This window comes from Rhea pennata, chromosome 2 (assembly GCF_028389875.1).
Source record: "Rhea pennata isolate bPtePen1 chromosome 2, bPtePen1.pri, whole genome shotgun sequence".
NCBI lineage: Eukaryota > Metazoa > Chordata > Aves > Rheiformes > Rheidae > Rhea > Rhea pennata.
This window is the reverse complement of record NC_084664.1, coordinates 141493229-141512893: the sequence shown is the minus strand read 5'-3', so window position 1 is coordinate 141512893 and position 19665 is coordinate 141493229. Positions and strand designations below refer to the sequence as shown.

Genomic DNA, 19665 nt, shown 5'->3' with positions numbered 1-19665 from the left:
GCAGCTGGCAACAAACACAGCTGCCTTGCTAATGCTCTTCTAGTAAAACTGCAGCCCCTTGTTCACAACAGCAAGAGGGAGTATTTCTAATTGAAAAATACTAGCACAGTTTGGCCAGCTGGATGTGGGAGGCTTTTCAAAAGGATGTCACTAATCTATCGTTACTGTCACCATGTGAAGGGCGATCCTGTAAGTCCTGCTTACTGTCAGGGACAGAAGACCCTGCTGAGACTTGTGCTTGAAGCGGTGAAAAAAATAGCAACGTTTGATTTGATGAGTAGTAGGAAGTTACTGGCATTAGAGTGATCTGGCCTGGATTTATTATTGATCATGTTATAACCAGTGTGCAATGATTGCCCTGCCCAGATTGTTTTAATCTAGTTCAACAAGGCTGATGCATTTTCTTGCCTAGTTCAGAGAGAACATTTCAGTCTTGCTTATACTGCAGAAGAAGCAGACGCTATTATTTTTTCCTCTCTAGATGTTTTACCCAAAGACTGATTTCCTGCATGTGAAAATTGATGTTTTCTTCATATATTATGTTGAGATATGATTTGCTCTTTCCACTTCTCCCCAAAATGCATGACTCTCCCAAAGGAGCAGCAATCCTTATACGCACTCACAGACGTCCAAGACCACTTCAGCTCACATCAAGTAAAAAAAAATAAGTATTCATGTATATATTTAAAATATATGAAGTATTTGGTCACATTCATCTTCATCTTCGAGCTAAACGCAGTACACTGCGCTAGAATGCCTTCCTCTGCTGGGCAAAGCCGTCAAAGCCCGGCAGAGCCCCGCTTCCCGGCGCGCGCCCCTCGGCAAGGCCTCGCGGCGGCCCGCCCCCAGGGAGCGCCTAGGCCCCGCCCCCGCCCCTCATTGGCCGCGGCGGCGGGGGCGGCGCCGGCGCGCCACGCGGAGCCGGTGCGCGCGGGGGCGCCGCGGCAGAGCCGCGCAGCCGGTGCGGAGCTTGGCGGCGCCGCGGCATGGGTCCGGCGTGGGGCGGCGGGCGGCTCCTTCCGCTGCTCCTCTGCGCGGCGGCGGCGGTGGTGGCGGCGGCGGCTCTGGGGCGCGGCAGCGCTCCCCGCCTGCTCCGCATCTCCGGGCAGGTGCCGGAGAACAGCCCAGTGGGGACGCGAGTGCGGGGCCTGCGGGTGCCACTGCGGAGGCTACCGGGGCCCTGGGAGCCGGCGGGGCAGTGGGCGCTGGAAGGCGACGGCGCATCCCGCTTCTCCCTGCAGCGGCAGGCGGGCGGCGGGCGAGGGCTGCTGCTGCTCCGCACGGCCGCGAGCCTGGACCGGGAGGCGCAGCCCGAGTACGGGCTCTGGTTGCGGCGGCGGGCGGCACGGTCCCCGTGGGCGGCGCTGCTGCGGGTCCGCGTCCTGGACCGCAACGACCACCGGCCCCGCCTGCGCCCGGCCCAGCCCCTGGCGGTGGACGAGCTGGCGCCACTGGGCACGGAGGTGGCGCGACTCCGCGCCTCGGATGGCGACGAGGGGCCCAACGCGCGGCTCACCTACCGCTCGTGGCCGCCGGGCGCCGGCGGCCGCCTGCTCTTCGTGGTGCCCCGCAGCGGGCAGGTGCTGACCGTGGGCTCCCTGCTGGGGCGGCGCCGCCTCAGCCTCTGGGTCTCGGCCCAAGACCACGGGTGGCCGCGGCCGCTGCGCAGCCCCGCGCAGCGCCTGCGGCTGGCGGTGCGCGGGCAGCGGGCGGCGGCGCGCCGGGCACGCTCGCTCCCGCCGCCGGAGCCGCCGCGGGGCCCCGGCCGCAGGGCGTACACGGCGCGGGTGCCCCCGGGGGCGCGCGTTGGCGACACCGTCTTCACGCTGCCGCAGGGCGGCGAGCGGGAGGCGGGCGCCTGGTTCGAGCTGGCGTCGCCCGTGGCGGCCGCCGCCGTCGGCATCGACAGGGCGACGGGCCGCCTCTACCTGAGGCGGGAGCTGCGAGCCGGCGGCCGCGCGGAGGTGCTGGTCAAGGTGCACCGCGGCGGCGGACAAGGTAGGCCGGGCGGCGGGACTGCCTCGAAATGGTGGCGGGGCGAGGGCGGCCGTTGGCGCGGCTGAGGGGGCGGCGGCGCCCGCTCGCCCCTCGGCGAGACAGTTGGGACGCCACGAAATGGCGGCGGCGCGAGGGTGGCCGTTGGCGCGGCCGCATGGCGGCCCCGGGGCGCCGCGTTTCCAGATCGTTCTGCAGCCACCTGCTGAGGCGATGAAGGAATTCGTCCACGCTAGCTGCGCAGTCGCACACGGGGTGAAGAAGTAACCAGTTATCTCTTAGGTGATGATAGGCTCAGAACAAGAAAAGTGAATAAAAAGCATGGAATGCCTTAGGGTAGGGGTTTAGAGAACAACCTGGAAATACCAGCATGGCACTAGGTAATCCTCAATACCTCAACGTCCTGCGTACCACGTGCTGTTCTCTTAGCAATACAGCTAGGAGAATAAGTGGATTTAACCAGGTTGAACTTGATGTGTGCTATGGCTAAGAAAATAGTCCTTTCCACGTATTACTTGCCCTGGATAAGATCAAAGTATTACATAACATTTTTGTAACTTTAGTTTAGGTCTCTGATAACATTCCTGGATATAATTTCCCTCACCGCTCCAGATGAAATCTTTAAAACTTTACAAAAAGCTGTAAACATTCCCTACACCCTAACACCCTGGAAATGTGATACAAGAGGTAGAAGGACATCAGAGCGCTAAGCATGCTTCAGACACATTTGTTTTCTATTACCACCATGCACTTTGTGTGGACGGAGAGTCCCAGACTTGCCTTTTTGAGAGACTTATTACAGAAATGAGCTGTACAGCTGAGAAACAACATTTACCATAATATGGATGCTGCACAGTCTTTCTAAGTAACTTTTAAAAAAATCATCTAACATTGAAAGTAGAACTTCTCACTCAAGCTGGAGCTGGTGTTGGATAAGTGGCATGTTGCTTAAACTGTCTTACCTGTAATTGAACAACCTCATGGGTCATATTATGAATGATTAATCATGTTGTCCTCTCCAATGTGGTGCTGTCCAATGTGCTTTTACCACTGTCTCTGGGCACTGATAATGTATTGACAAGATTTGAGCCTCAGGGAGAAAGGAATTCAATGATCAAGTGGGACAAGGTCATTCAGATGCTCCTTTGAGCAACTTCTAAAATTAAACCTATCTCATAACTTTGGGCAATCACTAATTCAGGGTTTTCTATTGCTTGTTTTACATGAAGATGATTAAATAGTTGGAAACTGAGCAGCTGTTCTTCATTGGAATAAACTGGAACTGTTTAAAACCAGAGGAAATTAATCTTTTCTGCTCTTCATTCCCCTCATCCCCTCTTCTTACTAAATACAATTAACAGTGACTGACATATTAATCAATATTATGTAATATGTGCCAGACTCTTTACCCTCTCTTATTAATTGAAAAGCAAAGCTACCAGACCCTTACTAATGGCCGTTTGTTATGTAAAACTTAAGAATGTAAGTAGGCATGTTTCATGGCTATTGCTTCTGCAGTGAAGTTTGGGGTTTTTTTTTTTTTCCCCCGTCGCTTTAATGCTAGGAAAACTCACTCCAGTAATTCTGCTTCAGTATATTTGACCTGCTTAATTTTTTATTTTTATTAACCAAGAGGACTGTCTCTTGCAAACAGTGGTTCTAGAAGGGCAAGGTATTCCTCTTACACAAGTGGAATGCTGAAATAAATTGAGTGAAGAGTTGCAAATCTTTGAATTCTCACTATTACGCCTTTTTACTCATACTACAGCGATGTGTATGAGAATGCCTTGTGTTCTGTGATGACACCATAGCCAGAACTGGGAAATATAGGGTTTTCTTTTCCCCACAAAGATAACATTTTGCACATTGGAAGTGCATCAGAAATAGCTTTGTACAACTTCCGATCCGAATCTGATCGGAATTGTCTTATTTACTTACACAATGCAGTAGATATCTTCTTTAAGAGTCTGTGTCTGATAGCCTTCCTGATCTCCCAGTCTCAAAGCCTTGCTGTTCTATACAAGCATGGTTGTATGATGGGGCTTGGAGTTCAGAGCCAAGATCCTTATACAAAGATACAAGCTACTTGTCTGCTTTCCCTGCTTTAAGCTATTGCTCCTTTGGATTTGGATGGTAAAAGCATAGCCTGAGTGTGGGTTTGTTGGGGGTGATGAGGAAGAGGTTTAAAGGACTGTAGTTCCCTTCCCTTCCAGCTCTGCCACTGTTAGTACATGTGTGTGTGTGTGTGTGTGCGCGCGCGCGCACACAGAATGCACTTGCTTTACATGTGATGGGTTCGCTGAGCTTTTAGCTCTGTAAACAAATGCTGTACATATGGAAGAGACATATACTTTGTGAAAGAGAACAATAACAACATGGCTAGGGGTATGTCTGTGGAAGGGGAAGAGGATCTGTTTAGAAATTTAGCATTTAAGGAGAATTGGAAAGTAGGTTACCAACTCTGCCTTTACAGTCTGGAGCATACTGCTCCTCTGGGGGCTGCTCGTCTGATTATCCAAACAGATTTATTCGTGCCATTGTTCAGATTTACTGAAGGCGCACACATTACTGGGTTTGAGATGCAACCTTGTTAAAATTACATCTAGCAACAGCAAGACAGCCAATGACTTAAAGCTAGGTTACTAGAAGACTTATATATATATGTGTATATATATAATAACAATGACAAGATGCAAAGCTTAGCTTTTTCCAAAATATAAATTGCTCAATAGACATATCCTGATGGAAGTTCAATGTCAATTAAATTCATGGTGCCCTTAAAAAGGTTTAAGGACCTCCTAGGATTTGAACTATTAGTTTTGAGCGTCTCTGCATCTCTTTTTTTTCTTGGCAGTCAGTAGACCTTGCAGGTAATTTCATTTTGGTTATGCGAGTACATTCTTGTTTCTGTTGCTGGAGTATATTGTGCCAGTGTCTTGTTTGCCTGTCTTGTTGCTTTGCCTGCTTTGTGAAATACTAACTAGTGAATGGGAAGTTGTGGAGGAGGAACGAAACCACAGTAAGTACTGTCCTTCCTAACGAAACTTGAATGATATGCACAGAGAAGCAGCTGTGTCTTAGAGCTTTTTTTTTTTTTTTTTTTTTTTTTTAAAAAAAAGGTCCTCAGTACTGTTCTTAATATGTAAATATGGTTTGGTGGCTGAACAGACTTCCTCGCCAACTGATTGATGTGCCTGCAAATCACCGTGGATTGTGTAGTATTTAATAGCGACTTATTATAGCCATTAGTAGTCTGTTAACATGGCAAACTGCAGTGAAAAAATTGTTTCATGATGAATCTTGTCATCTGGAAGTTCTTGAGATCCTATGATGAATTACACCTTTCACCTTGTCTGCAGTCCTATGAATTGTTTCTAATCCTTGTGAGTATGTGATAATGGGACGATGTTAGCACATATAATACATTTTAAAGGTTAGGCAAAGACACTACTCCTATAATCACCTGTGTATGCTGAAATCCTTGAGTCCAGGGAAGATGCTCCTGTGTAGAACCCATGCAGGACTTGGCACTTGATGCCAAAGCCCTGGCACTTCCTTTGCTGATACTTCATAGTGTTTATATGGAAAAAAATGTGTTTTATGAATTGGAGCAGATTTTAAAAACTGACGCAGCACAGTCAGGCATTCAGAGCTAGGGCAGAATGATGTTATCACAGAAAAGATACAATGCATTTTGAAGTCTCATTCCTTAATCTGCCTCAAGCTGATGGTTTGTTTCATATGACAAAGGGAAGTATCTGATATACATAGACTTGCATATCTCCATCTGCATCTTTACTGTTTACATGGGACAACTGAAAAGAGTTTGTCCCTGTCCCCCTGACATCCTACCTTCAGGTACTTATACACATTGATCAGATCCCCCCTCAGCCTTCTCTTCCCCAGGCTGAAGAGGCCCAGCTCTCGCAGCTGTTCCTCATGGGGCAGGTGCTCCAGCCCTCTGATCATCTTTGTAGCCCTATGGTGGACTCTCTCCAGCAGCTCCATGTCTCTCTTGGACTGGGGAGCCCAGAACTGGACACAGTGCTCGAGATGAGGCCTCCCCAGGGCTGAGTAGGGGGCAGGATCACCTCCCTCCACCTGCTGGCAACAGTCTTCCTCATGCACCCCAGGAGACCATTGGCCTTCCTGGCCACAAGGGCACATTGCTGGCTCATGGTCAACCTGTCATCCACCAGCACTCCCAGGTCTTTCTCTGCAGAGCTGCTCTCCAGAAGGTCAGCCCCCAGCTTGTACTGGTGCCTAGGGTTATTTTTCCCTAGGTGCAGGACTCGGCACTTGCCCTTGTTGAACCTCAGCAGGTTCCTCTCTGCCCAGCTCTGCAGCCTGCCCAGGTCTCTCTGAATGGCATCACAGCCCTCAGGTGTGTCAGCCACTCCTCCCAGCTTGGTATCATCTGCAAACTTGCTGAGGAGGCACTCTGTCCCCTCATCCAGGTCGTTGTTGAAGTTGAACAGGATGGGGCCCAGTACTGAGCCCTGGGGGATGCCACTAGCCACAGGCCTCCAACTAGACTCAGTGCCACTGATGACGACCCTCTGAGCTCTGCCTTTCAGCCAGTTCTCAATCCACCTCACTATGCACTCATCTAACCCACACTTCCTGAGCTTCTCTAGGAGGATGTTCTGGGAGACAGTGTCAAAAGCCTTGCTGAAGTCAAGGTACACAACGTCCACTGCTCTCCCCTCATCTACCCAGCCAGTCATTCCATCATAGAAGGCTATCATGTTGGTTAAGCAGGATTTCCCCTTGGTGACTCGATGCTGGCTACTCCTGATCACCTTCTTATCCTCCATATGTCTGGAGATGATATCCAGAATGAGCTGTTCCATGACCTTACCATGGATGGAGGTGAAGCTGACCAGCCTGCAGTTGCCTGGGTCCTCCTCCTTGCCATTTTTGAAGACTGGAGTGACACTGGCTTTCTTCCAGTCCTCAGGCACCTCTCCAGTTCTCCAGGACCTTTCAAAGACGATGGAGAGTGGCTTGGCAACAACATCCGCCAGCTGCCTCAGTACCTGTGGGTGCATCCCATCTGGGCCCATGGATTTGTGGATGTCTAGCCTGCCCAGAAGGTCTCTAATCCTATCCTCCCCAACCAAAGGAAAGTCTTCCCTTCTCCAGACTTTCTCCCTCATGTCCAGGCTCTGGGATTCCTGGGGGCTGCCCTTAGCAGTGAAGACTGAAGCAAAGAAGGCATTCAGTAATTCTGCCTTCTCTGTATCCCTTGTCGCCAGGGCCCCCGCCCCATTCAGTAGCAGACCCACATTTTTCCTAGTCCTCCTCTTGCTGCTGATGTATTTAAAGAAGCCCTTCCTGTTGTCCTTGACATCCCTTGCCAGACTCAATTCCAGCTGGGCCTTAGCCTTCCTCGCCGCATCTCTACATACTCTGACTGCATTCCTATAAGACTCCCAAGTAGCCTGTCCCCTCTTCCACATTCTGTGTACTTTCTTCTTGTGTCTGAATTTGGCCAAGAGCTCCTTGCTCACCCATGCAGGTCTCCTGCCCCTTTTGCTGCACTTCTTACTCATAGGGATGCACCACTCTCGAGCTTGGAGGAAGTGATGTTTGAATATTAGCCAGCTCTCCTGGACCCCCCTTCCTTCTAGGGCCTTAACCCATGAGATTTCACCAGTTAGGTCTCTGAAGAGCCCAAAGTCCGCTCTCCTGAAGTCCAGGGTTGCAATCCTGCTTGTTGCCTTACTTCTTTCCTGCAGGATCCTGAACTCCACCATCTCGTGGTCACTGCAGCCAAGGCTGCCCCCAACCTTCACATCTCTAACCAGTCCCTCTCTGTTGGTTAAGACAAGGTCCAGCAGGACACCCTTCCTCATAGGCTCCTCCACCATTTGTGACAAGAAGTTATCATCAAGGCATTGCAGGAGCCTCCTGGACTGTTTGTGCCTTGCTGTGTAGTCCCTCCAGCACATGTCAGGGTGGTTGAAGTCCCCCAGGAGAACCAGGGCCTGTGATTGTGAGGCTACCTCCAGCTGCCTATAGAAGGCCTCATCAACTTTCTCTTCCTGGTCAGGTGGCCTGTAGTAGACACCCACAACAGTGTCCCCCATGTTGGCCTGTCCTTTGATCTTTACCCATAAGCTCTCGACTGCCTCCTCCTCCTCCCCGCCTAGGCAGAGCTCAATGCATTCCAGTTGCTCTCTCACATAAAGAGCAACTCCACCACCTGGCCTTCCTGGCCTGTCTCTCCTAAAAAGCCCATAGCCATCCATGGCAGCATTCCAGCCATGGGAGCTATCCCACCATGTCTCCGTGACTGCAATGAGATCATGGCCCTGCGATCGCTCGCAGATCTCCAGCTCCTCCTATTTGTTCCCCATGCTGCGTGCATTGGTGTACAGGCATTTCAAAAAGGTGGTCATGCCTGCAGGTTTCTCAGGAAGGGTGTACAGGGATCCCCCATAGCTGTGTCCCAAACGCACATCCCCAGCTGCATGCGCCCATTGGAGGCCCCCCAACCCAACTTGTGCTGGTTTTGCCATTGGTCAGGATGCTTCATCCCTCACATGCATTTCTCAGATGTAAAGAAGGGATAATGGGGAAGCCTTGGGTATATGCTAGTATCTCAAGAAAATCAGCTCCTGAATATTCTCTTCTAGATTGATCATATCAAGACTCTTTTTCAAAAGGGTGGTACAGAGGCTGGATGTTTTATCTTGTTGATAGTCCTGTTTCACAGGCTGTAGAGCCTGGTTCCCTGATTATTTCTTTTCAGGATGATTCGTATTGTCAAAATGGGTGAGCTGTATCATCGCTGGGCTATGTTACGTTTTGATTTTATAGGATCCTGTGGTCGTGTCAGTGGAACAAAATAAAACACTATATTGATTTCAGAGGCTTGACCTGTTAATGCTTTTGCAGTTATGACAGTTGAAAAACAAATGCATTACTGTGAAAAAAATCTACTTCAGTGCAGCTATTTTTGTTTCATTGACTTTAACTCCTTAATGCAATTATTTTACATAATACTTGATTGCCAGGCATCTGTAATAGCAACCTAAAATTACTTGAGTTTCTCGCCCCTGGTGTGTGTGCAAACAAGAGACAGTTTCTGGGGTAGAAATGTGAAGGCTCAAATGCTACTTCTCAACAGCTTTTTCAGAGTGATGGAGCAGAGCAGCAGCTGTTTGACTGGCCTCCTCTTAGCCACTGGACTAAGTTCCACAGTGTTCTTCTAGGGTTTGGAGTTTAATCCATCTTAACATTTGATCTTTGCAACAGTCTTTTCTTCCCTTTGCTCCCTGTGAGAATTAGAGCTTTGCTATCTGTATACAGAGAGCCAGGGCTGTTTTTTCAGCATGCTTTGACGGTTGCTTCAGCTTAAGACTTTTTTTTACTTGCACAGAGAGAATAGCCCTGCACCTTCAAGGTTTAAAAGCTGAAATAAATGCTGAAGAGTGAGCCAAGACTTCTTACCTTAACCTCTGGGACTCTGTTTTACATCTGTTAAGTGTGTCCTGCCCATGCTGTAAGAACAGTGGTTTTAGGGATCCAGAGACGTTGGCCTCAGGAGGGCTGTTTTTTCTTGTGTTTTGTGCTGGGTAACAAACATCTTTTTTCTGTAGCCTGAAGGAAGGAGATACGCCTCTCTTTGGTCTTTGCTTCCCATTGCAGCAGGGAATGGCTTTTCCAAGGGCTGGGAAGAGCATGATTGCTTAGTGCTCCCAAGGTGGGATGTTGAACAGGAACATCATCAAGAGACGAGGGATCAGTCTCTGCAGTTCCTGCATAACCCAGGAGGCAGCAGGTCTATGCAGAAGTGAGTGGGCCTCCTTGGGTCTTTACAACAGCTCATAGATCTTCCCTTTGGCTACGGTTTATTATAAAGAATCTGTCCTGATGCTTCTTTCAGTGTGTTGTAGAAAAACCAAAACCAAAACCCTCTTCTCTAATATCATCCCAAGCTAGTGTTTTAAAGCATTTCTAGATAACTAGAAAAAAAAAACTTATTTGCACAATTTTTGCAAAACATTCACCAGTATTAATTAGTAACAATAAAACTATGTTTCATTTGACTAACTGGAGTCTGCAATATCTACATATTATTTAAGCAAAACTGTCCTAGAAACATCATTTTTTATCTTTCAATTATAATTTATATATTCAATTGTTCCATGAAATCTCCCTCCTGGCTCTACTTCTTTTCAGCTTGGTATGGAAATTGAACAGGTATTTAGGAGCTGCACTTCAGCTCTTCTCTGTAATAGTGAAAATTAAAAAAATGTTTTTTTGATAGAGCTCTTTACTGCAGTACTACAAAAACAAATTCTGTTTAAGTGGCCATGAGTATGCACTTCATGACTCTCTTCAGCTGTGTTCCTGAGAAGCCTTGCTTGTTTTCTGACTTGTATTAATTAGGCCAATTTGTGTTAATGGACAAAAATCTCATTCTTTCTTTTGTGTTATTTCAGTGGAAAATGCACTTGTGTTGTTGGGCCCTCTTTGCAGAGGGTCACACACTAGGGAGAAGGGTCATGGCAAGCTGCTGAGCAGAGGGTTGGCCTTCACAGCATGGCTTTTCTGAGCTGTTGGAGGGAGTTCTGCGAGCTCTTCCAAGGCTGCCTCATAAAACGGGTGCTCTTCTGTCTTTTCTAATTAACCATTAAGTATTTAAATATATGTTTTCAGACAGATGAAATTGAAGTATTTGTGAATGTGCAGCATCTCTCCTGGAGAAGACAAGGGGATACTTGCTGTGAACTTTTAGGCAGAAGAAAACTATCACTGATAAAAACTGGGATATTTTCCTAGATGTACTGTCTTGAACTCTGTGAAATTTATTCCTTTGTCTCTCTGACTTTGTTAAATCTAGAAGCTCTAGGTTAGGGCTGATATCTTGACACCATAAAGATCTTTACAATTCTTATGTCAGGATTAGGATCTCATTATAGGCTGGTATTTAATACTTGCATGACCTACACAAGGCAATATTTAGAAGTAAGCTGTATAGTTATAACTCATAGAAACTATTCTCTATGTTCACTACACAGGGAAAAGTGTTTAGCCCAGTATTTCTCTCCATAGAAATTGGAACTGTGTGAATTAGATCAATGAATGAATGAGGGCCACATGCCTACAAGTTTCCATGCCTTTATTCTGTTATTTGGCACTAGCAAAATGGCACCATTTATAGTTGTGCTAGTGAGGATGTTTCTCAGCTCACTCTCCAGTCAGGTTAGGGACTGAGCCCTACAGCCGGTTTTGTGAGCAAGCGCCTAGTTCTTAGAAGTGTACAGGCTTTGCACTACACTGCGCTCAAGTGAGCTATACAGATAAGATACTTAGAAGAGAGAATTTACCAGATATTCCAGTTAATGCAGAGTAGGTACTTCAGAAAACCAGAAATCATTTAATCCAAAAATTTGACTAAAGAAACTATATCTTAAATAATTTTAAATACTTAAAAAATTAAACTTCAGTGAAGTCTTTTCCCTCCTCGGAATGATTACCTCTGATAAATGTGCCCAGAACATGTTTTTACATGGGATAACACTTCTCATAAATGCAGGTCTTTCATTTCAGCTGAAGGCTTTCTGTGTGAGGAGTGTTTTATTTAGTATCAGGTCTCTGAGGTAATATTTGTTCAGAATGTCTAGATTGCTTCTTGGCTCAGGTGCTGATTTTGTTCATGAGCTCCTGTCCTCCTCAGTCCTATGTAAAACATGGTCTTGCAGAAGAGAGAGATCTAAGGATTTCTGGTATGAGGGAACATATAGAAAATCAAGATGAGTGTTTCTTTTGATAGTAGTATACACCTTAACAGATCTACAACTTCAGTGCAGTTTGTTCAAGTATTGTTCAGGTGTTTGTTCAGTCATATTTTATCAGGTAGTCAACATGCATTTCTCATTATATGTACATTTCCACTCTTCCTCCCTTTCTATGTTTAGTTTCCTTTTTTTTTCCTGTATTTGAACTTACGTATTCAGTGATGTATTCATTTTGATTTGAAGTCCAATCTCAAGACAACACAAGTTTCTAAGCACAAATGTGCTTAGAAAAATGTATTCAAGAAGCCTATGTGTGCCTTTAGCCTCTGCTGGCAAGTCTCCTGTGCCTCAGATCCCTCCCAGAAGGGAGGCAAAGCTCCCACTCACTGCCCCTTTTAACTTTCGACCCAGATTGTCTCCCAGTCTCAGACACTGCCTGCTCACTAGTGAGCTGCATGTGCTCTGCTTCCCCTGCCCATACATAGTTCCCCTGCTGCTTCCTCCACTCATGCTCCCTGTCAACCTGCCCCTTTGCTTGGCTCTCCCTGCAGAACCAAAAGTTCCAGTCTTTTCCCTGGGGATGGATTACAAAGTTTCTGTTTCACTCACTGAAACATGTGGCCAGATAGGATGCTGTGTGCAGAGAGGGAAGGCATGTCTGCTTTTCTCAGCATTTTGGGAAAAGTGTGAGTTTGAGCTGGAAGTTTTTTAGTGATTTTTTGATTGCTTGCTGTATCTACTGATTTTTAAGAGAAATCCTGTAACAGCAATGATTATCCTTTTTTTTTTTTATGCCAGCTAAAAACCTGGTAAGCTGACGTTGTTTATGCTGAATCTATTGAAAATAAAAGTCAAATTTCACCTGACTCTAGATGAATATACTCCTATAACTGTATCATGGCAAGTGATGTCACTGGCATAGTATTTAAATTGCATATCTAACTAATTACAAGCTATTATTGAAAGTATTCTTTATTTAGTTGTTAACTGCACTTAATACGTACCCAACCAAAAGTCCATATTTCTACTAAATTTTTAGTGCATACAATGGGATGAATGTGGTGGGCAATTCAGTTTGATTTACAGATAGTAATTGAATTCCTGTTCAAAGTTCTTGAACAAGCCATCTAATATTATATGTATATTTTGCAGATAATGACTGGTATCTCTGCCATGTGACACTCCTTGCCCCAGAACAGGAACTTCTATCCTGGGGCATGTATCCATACCCGTATCTGGCTCGTGCTGATCCGGACGCCCGAAAAGGCACTCTGGTCTACCAGCTTGTTGCATATTACAGTAACAATGAAACCAGCAGTGCTGGGATAACTTACACACTTATTGCAGGTAGGTCTATTCTGAAATAACTGGTAAATATTCATGAGGTTGCAGATTTTTCTTGACAGATTTTCCATTTTATTATTTTGTTAATAGATTTTATCCCTTGGAGGATCAAAAAAGATAGAGCAGCTAAAAAATGAGATGCTGTATGTAAAACCGGTATGTGGATAGGAGTCTTGCTACTGCAAGACTCCTTGCTTTACTTTTCTTTTGAAATAATTGCAACTCTTACAGGTAGCTAAAGGTTCCAGTTCTCATACATTCCTGTCTCCTTTACACTGTACCAGTCAATAAAACAATGTGAATGAGATGTAAGGTGAGCATCTGGGAAAGAGGAAATGTGTGCAAGGACATACGTAGATGATTTGAGCATAGGTTACCTTTAAAAATACTGGAGAAGCAAATGTTCTTGCTGTGGGGCAGCTTTCATACTGGCTTTTTACATATGTTGATAGGTGGTGAAGAGCGATTTCAAGTGGATGTGGATACAGGTGTCATCATGACAACTGGCTTGCCTTTGACATGGAACAAGGAATATGTGCTTACAGTGCAAGCTGTGGATGAATACAGCAACAAAAGCCCCTATGCCTCCATTTCCATCCTGGCAGGTGCCCGGCCTCCTCAGTTTACTAATATGTCCTACAGTGTGTTCGTTCCTGAAAATACTCCAGTGGGAGAAAAGTAAGTGAAATGTTGCTAGGTAAGCTCCGTCACTGCAGTCTGAGAGGAACTTACAGAACACCATAAAGTGACATTTTCTGTTGTTGCTTCACAAGGTTACATGTATGTGTTTGTGTGTTACACTTCAAAAATAAAAATTTCTGCTTTTTAAAATAAATTATGCTTTTTCCCATGCTCAAAAACCTCTTGTGTGGCTCACAGTATGGCATGGGATACTGAAAATCTGCCGAAAAGATCATTTTAATGCCCTTGGGTTCTTACTGTGTTGCATAATGAACGAACTCCTGGATAGGCATCTTCTGGAGCACTCCAAATATAAATGAGTACCTGAAAGTACTGTTTTTTGATTAACCAGATTTGCAGTTGTTTGTATCATATTTGACTTACGGTTAAATTTTTAAGAGGCCAATTCATTCCCAGACTGTTAAGATGACAACATGCATGGGAGGTACAAATGGATATAGCTGAGTCTCCAGAGGGTCTGCTATTGTGTGCAGGGTAGCTAAGCCAAGCCGTACTGGGAAGATGCTACTGAGCTGACTTTGGTAGTAATGTCACTGTTTAGCTGCTTGAGAGCAGTGCAGGTCTTTAGAGTCATAGAATCATAGAATCAGTAAGGTTGGAAGGGACCTCTGGAGATCATCTAGTCCAACCTCCCCACTCAGCAGGGTCACCTACAGCATGTTAGACAGGGTTGCATCCAGGCGGGCTTTGAATATCTGCAGAGAAGGAGACTCCACAACCTCCCTGGGCAACCTGTGCCAGTGCTCCGTCACTCTCACAGGGAAGAAATTCCCCCTCACGGTCAGGCAGAACTTCCTGTGCTTCAGTTTCTGCCCATTGCCTCTTGTCCTGTCACATGGAGCAACTGAAAAGAGTTTGTCCCCATCCCCTTGACACCCTCCCTTCAGAAACTTCTACATACCAAATAGTAGTTGTAACTTTGCTGCAGGACATTGAGGAGTAGGAAACTCAAAGTAAGCTGAGGAAGTGAGAAAAACTGCTGGAGATGTGCCACTTTCTCTTTAAAAGAGGATGTGAATGAGGAGGAGGAAAACCTGTCTCCTTCCCTGGAGATTTCACTGAGGTTTAAAGCGTATTGTCACCCTGGCCAGAGACTGATGTGAGAGAGAGAGCTTAAAACATAAATCATAGTAGAAAGGTAAACATTGATTCCATTTCCTACTGGAGTGGGTAGCATGATCTGGAGAGGCTTTATACTTCATGTTTTCCCATCCATCTCTGAATCAGTTCATTTTCTCAACCAGTTCATTTTCTCAATCTAAAGCTTTAAAGAAATAGAAAAGTGAAAGTATGATAGCTCAGTTATATAGATAGTTGAAGTAAAACAATAACTACTGTCAAGTATTTGGAAGGGGTGTATAAGGGAAAAAAAGAAAGATGCTTTCTTGTTAACAAGAGGTTGAAATGCGTTCTTATCCCAGCTCTGCTTTGTCAGATGATCGGTTTGTAGTAACGGGAAGGGGTAGGTGGGCTCTCTGTAGCATAGGGAATTTTGGTCTGCATATAAAACTGAGCATGGCAGGAGTGACAAATTCACCTCTCCTGCTTTTAGCTCTTCTAGGTATCCCAAGACAGTTCTTGTTGTTGCCATTTTAAAGCAAAGGATTATTCCCTTGTTCTTTACAGAATAGCAGTTGTTGAGGCTGTTTCTTTCCAGAGCCAGCCTCTTTCGTACACGCTGCTGATGAACCCCAGCGGGCTGTTCAGGGTGAGGCAGGAGAGCGGAGAGCTCAGCTTGACCTATTCTGTGGATTATGAGAGCGAGCACCACCTCTATCACCTCTTACTGAAAGCAATGGAAGCTGAAAGCACTCTTAGCAGTGTGACTGAGGTACATGAATCCTTTATCTTTCCCTAGCCAATGCCTCTTCAATTTGTGTTACCTCATTAGGTGAGCTGGTTACACACACATATAGCCTAGAGACCTCATGTGAAGATAAATGGTGCACAAAAGGAAGGAAGTGTTATTGTCAAGGCAGAAGAGTGGGCTGTGATGTGGGTTTGGTTTTAGGCTCTGCAAAATACTGCTGATGTTATTTATCTTTGGCTTTGCCTCCCATCAGCTTGGAAGTGGATAAGAATACTTCTGTGTGTTCCAGAAACAGTGTGAGAAAAAGTTTAACATTGGCGGTGCAAAGATGGGACAGCAACAAAAGCAATGAATGCCCAGACAATATCCAGAATGAGGTGCCCAAAGTCCTACATGTAGAAACTAAAATTGTCTCTCAGCATGTCCCTTTATCTCAGGTCCTGGTCCATATCACTGACGAAAACGACTGTTCTCCTGAATTCCAGCACTCCATTTACAGCAGAGACAACATTCCCGAAACGATTCCTGTGGGCACTTCTCTCCTGCAAGGTAAATGGTCTGGTACCTTTCTTTCAGTCAAGTCACAGGCCTGTCAGTTTGTGCTATGTGTTCACATTCTTACCCTGAGAAAGCACTGCGGAGACCCAGCTTTGAGTCCTGGTGGCAGTAAAGCTGTGGTAGCCTGCACAAGCTGACTCACAAAAAGGGCATATCAGTGCCAAAGTAACTCTGCTGCTTCTGTTTGTTCCGTCAGAGCTAGCTCAGGTGACTGCTCCCTGCATTGTGCTGGGTCAAATAGATGTGCCCAGGGAAGGATCTTGCGGGATCCATCAGCAGGGAGAGTTCCTTGTAGAATGTTTTTTCCACGTGAACTGTAACGCATGGCTGTAGTTAGCTGCAATGAAAATGACTCTATGTTATACGTTGCAATTGGGGTAATTTAAAGATACACACAAGAGTAGTTAAGGCAGTTTAGCTAGTAGGCAGTAACTTATTGGACTGCCAGAACTTGTTTACCTTAAATCTTTCCTTTAACTCAGCTTGGCCATCATTTTTTTCCCAGAAGCAGTTGTAACTAGTTTTTTCTTAATATGTTCCAGAAAAAAAGTTTTTTTTTTTTTTAATGGAGATTAAATAGTTCTATTAAGTAGATTTTTAACATTGACTTACAAAGCATTAAAAAGGAAACCTTTGAAAAGCTTGTGAACTTTGTTTTTATGCTTGTGGCCTCGTGGCATGTTATGGATCATTGTATTGTTTTTGGTGTAATGGCTCTTGAGAAAGAAAAAGTTGCCAGTTGATTAGAATGACCAGCTCCTAAAAATTCCCAAGTATGTGATTTAGTTTGGAAAGATGAATGTTGTTCTCTCTAACAGTCTTGTAATAGTGATCAAAATTCACCCTGCTGTGGGAAAAATGTAGCCCTGGGTCCAAAGCAAGTAGAATGACAAAGCTGTGCAGTGAGGTTTACAATTTCATGCAGTTGAATTATATTACCGTACTAGGTAAATTTGAAGAGAAAGACTGATCTTAAAAAAGAAAACAATAGGTGAGAGTATAGTGGCAGTCAGTGAAAAGCAGTGAGTGAACACTTGCCTGATGTTGAAGGGCAAAACAACATTTGGTAAAGACTGCAAGGAAGTACTCTACCATTGGGTAAGTACTCTACCACTGAAGCTGACTGCCAAAGCACATACTATCTTGCAAAAAGCAGCTCTTACCCTGGCTATTCTATTCAGAATCTTACTGATTCTATGATTCTGCAATTCCTCAAGGACTAGATGGGATTTTGCAACCACAGGATGTTCCACAGACAAAAAGAAATGCAAATTCCAGACAGTCTTCGCCGTTCTGTGGCTGACTGGGTTGCAATCAATGACTATGAAAAAGTTAGCATGATATATGCCGTTTGTTAACACTGTGAATGATGAAATGTAGGTCTTAGTTGTCAACCACTGTTGTTTTAGCGCAATTGAAGTCTGGTTTGTATCACATAATATTGATGCTGAATTGTAGTTAGCTTACATTAAGCTAGCTCAGAGCATAGGTAGAGCTGGCACAGACCTGTTTGTAGTCTTTGTATGGCCCTCGAGATACCTTTGCAGTGCAGTCTGGTTACAGACAGTTTACAGGATGGAAAGAAATGTCCAGTTGCTTTTGAGAAGCAGGGTGTGTCTTTTTCACTTTCCATGTCTGCAGGAGAAAAGCTAGAAAGAATGTATGATCATTAAGCATGCAAAATGGCATTTTGTGAATTAAAAAACAGTCAAAATGTCTCAGATATGACTCTGTAGATTAGATCAGAACTTTTCAAATCAAAATACACGTTTGCTTATCTGCATGTCTTTCTAAAAATGCTACTTGACCAGCAAATTTAACTGTTTTAAGCCACTTTCATTTCAGTCTTTCCTGAGTTTATAATGTATTTAGATTTTCAGTACAGCAAGGAAGGTGATTAATTCTACAGCCCTTGCTTTGATAGTCTGTAATACATGGAAATGTTAAACAACCTATTACAATTTTTTAAACTGAAATGAGTAACCCTTCAAAGGCAGAAGTAATTGATTTTTGCCAGTTAGTAGAACAATATTTCACAGCTCTTCTTGAAATTTCTTTCTTTCCTCTCCTTTCCTATTTTGAGTTAATATTCTGATAATTATGAGTCATTGATTCTTCCTCCTACATTTTATTTTTGCCTATTTGAGTGAGACTATAGGTGCCTATTAGGGTGTGCAGTATACTTGCTGCATGCTCAGGAATCATGTTTATGTATTGCAAAGAAGGTTTTGCTACTGAGTTGGCTGCTTTTGAATCCTTAAGGTAGAATAAGGAGTTTGTTTAAAAATCGGTGTTGGTAGGTGGTTAAGCCTCTTTGTTTGACTAGGAAAATGGCAGGATATTTAAAGAGGTGAACTCTTGCTCTTAAAATGATTTTTGATAATGCATGTAAGCTCCAGCGTTTTGTTCTGCTGATTTGCCCCTTCAGAACAGATGGGAAACTGAGTGCACTGAATAAACACTTGCTGGGAAAGATGTTTAATTACTCTTTGTACCTTGAAGTGCCAGGTAATTAAAAAGTACTTTCACTATAACATAGTAATTAAAAAGTACTTTCACTATAACATAGCTGGGAGCTAATTAAATTTGAGCGGCATCCCCAGAGGGAGCAAGGACACAGTTTATGACTGATAGCGTTGTAACAATGTGCGTATTGATTTTGTGGTAATTACCAGTGTCAGCTGCTATTTGTGCAGTGTGTTGCGTTGTGTTGGGATTACTGGTCCCTTGCAAATTCAAGTTGCTGTGATCAGTCAAGCTAGGGTGGGGGTGGGAGGAGTTCTTTTGTTTTTGTTTTTCCTCCCAGTCTCCTGCTGGATTCCCAAACTCTTACTACAAAATAATGCTTTTATATATAGGACATATCTGCATGACTTCTGTTCTCAGAAAAGTATCTCAAATTTCTTAGGTAGGAAATAATGTAACCAAACTGCTTTTGCCGCATGACTGTTCTGTTAAATGTGTTCTCTAATAGTTTTTGCAACAGACTGTGACTCTGGCTCCAATGCTGAGATCACTTACTTCATTCAGAGTGCTGATTTTTCCATCACACGTCATGGGGTCATCAATTCTAACCAAAGGCTGAACTTTGAGCGATCAAACCATATGTATGAATTTGTGGTGATAGCTGTCGATAAAGGACATCCCCCTCGGACAGGAACGGCATCGGTGCGAATTCGAGTGGCCAACATGAATGATGAAGCTCCTGTGTTCTCCCAGTCTGTGTAAGCCAGATTTAACACTTGCTCTGTTTCTAGAGTTATGATGCTAGCATACTGACTTGTTAGATCAACTGTTTTATATAGAGATAACAGAATGAATAAAATATTTAGCCCCATGGGGAGTGATTTTAACTATGTTAACTCCTAGGTCTGAAGGTGATTTTCCATGTAAAATACAATACAGATGAAGATGGTAGTTAGCGAACATTAAAATTAATTTTATCATCAGCAGATTGTATTATAAGCTAACTTCAAGAGGCCTTGTGTGGTTAAAATGGTTAAA

At 44.7% G+C, this 19665-nt stretch overlaps 1 protein-coding gene across 1 annotated transcript in view; it reads left to right on the top strand.

Annotated features, from left to right (window-relative positions):
• The first annotated feature begins 1085 nt into the window (after window positions 1–1085).
• LOC134136469 (neural-cadherin-like) overlaps window positions 1086–19665 on the top strand; it is a 52940-nt gene continuing 34360 nt past the window's right edge. Inside the window, exons 1-7 of the mRNA XM_062568352.1 lie at window positions 1086–1525; window positions 1574–1998; window positions 12900–13094; window positions 13544–13769; window positions 15420–15624; window positions 16041–16152; window positions 19136–19385. Coding sequence (XP_062424336.1) covers window positions 12965–13094; window positions 13544–13769; window positions 15420–15624; window positions 16041–16152; window positions 19136–19385 — 923 coding nt within the window. The 5' untranslated portion in view covers window positions 1086–1525; window positions 1574–1998; window positions 12900–12964. The remainder of the gene's footprint in view (window positions 1526–1573; window positions 1999–12899; window positions 13095–13543; window positions 13770–15419; window positions 15625–16040; window positions 16153–19135; window positions 19386–19665) is intronic.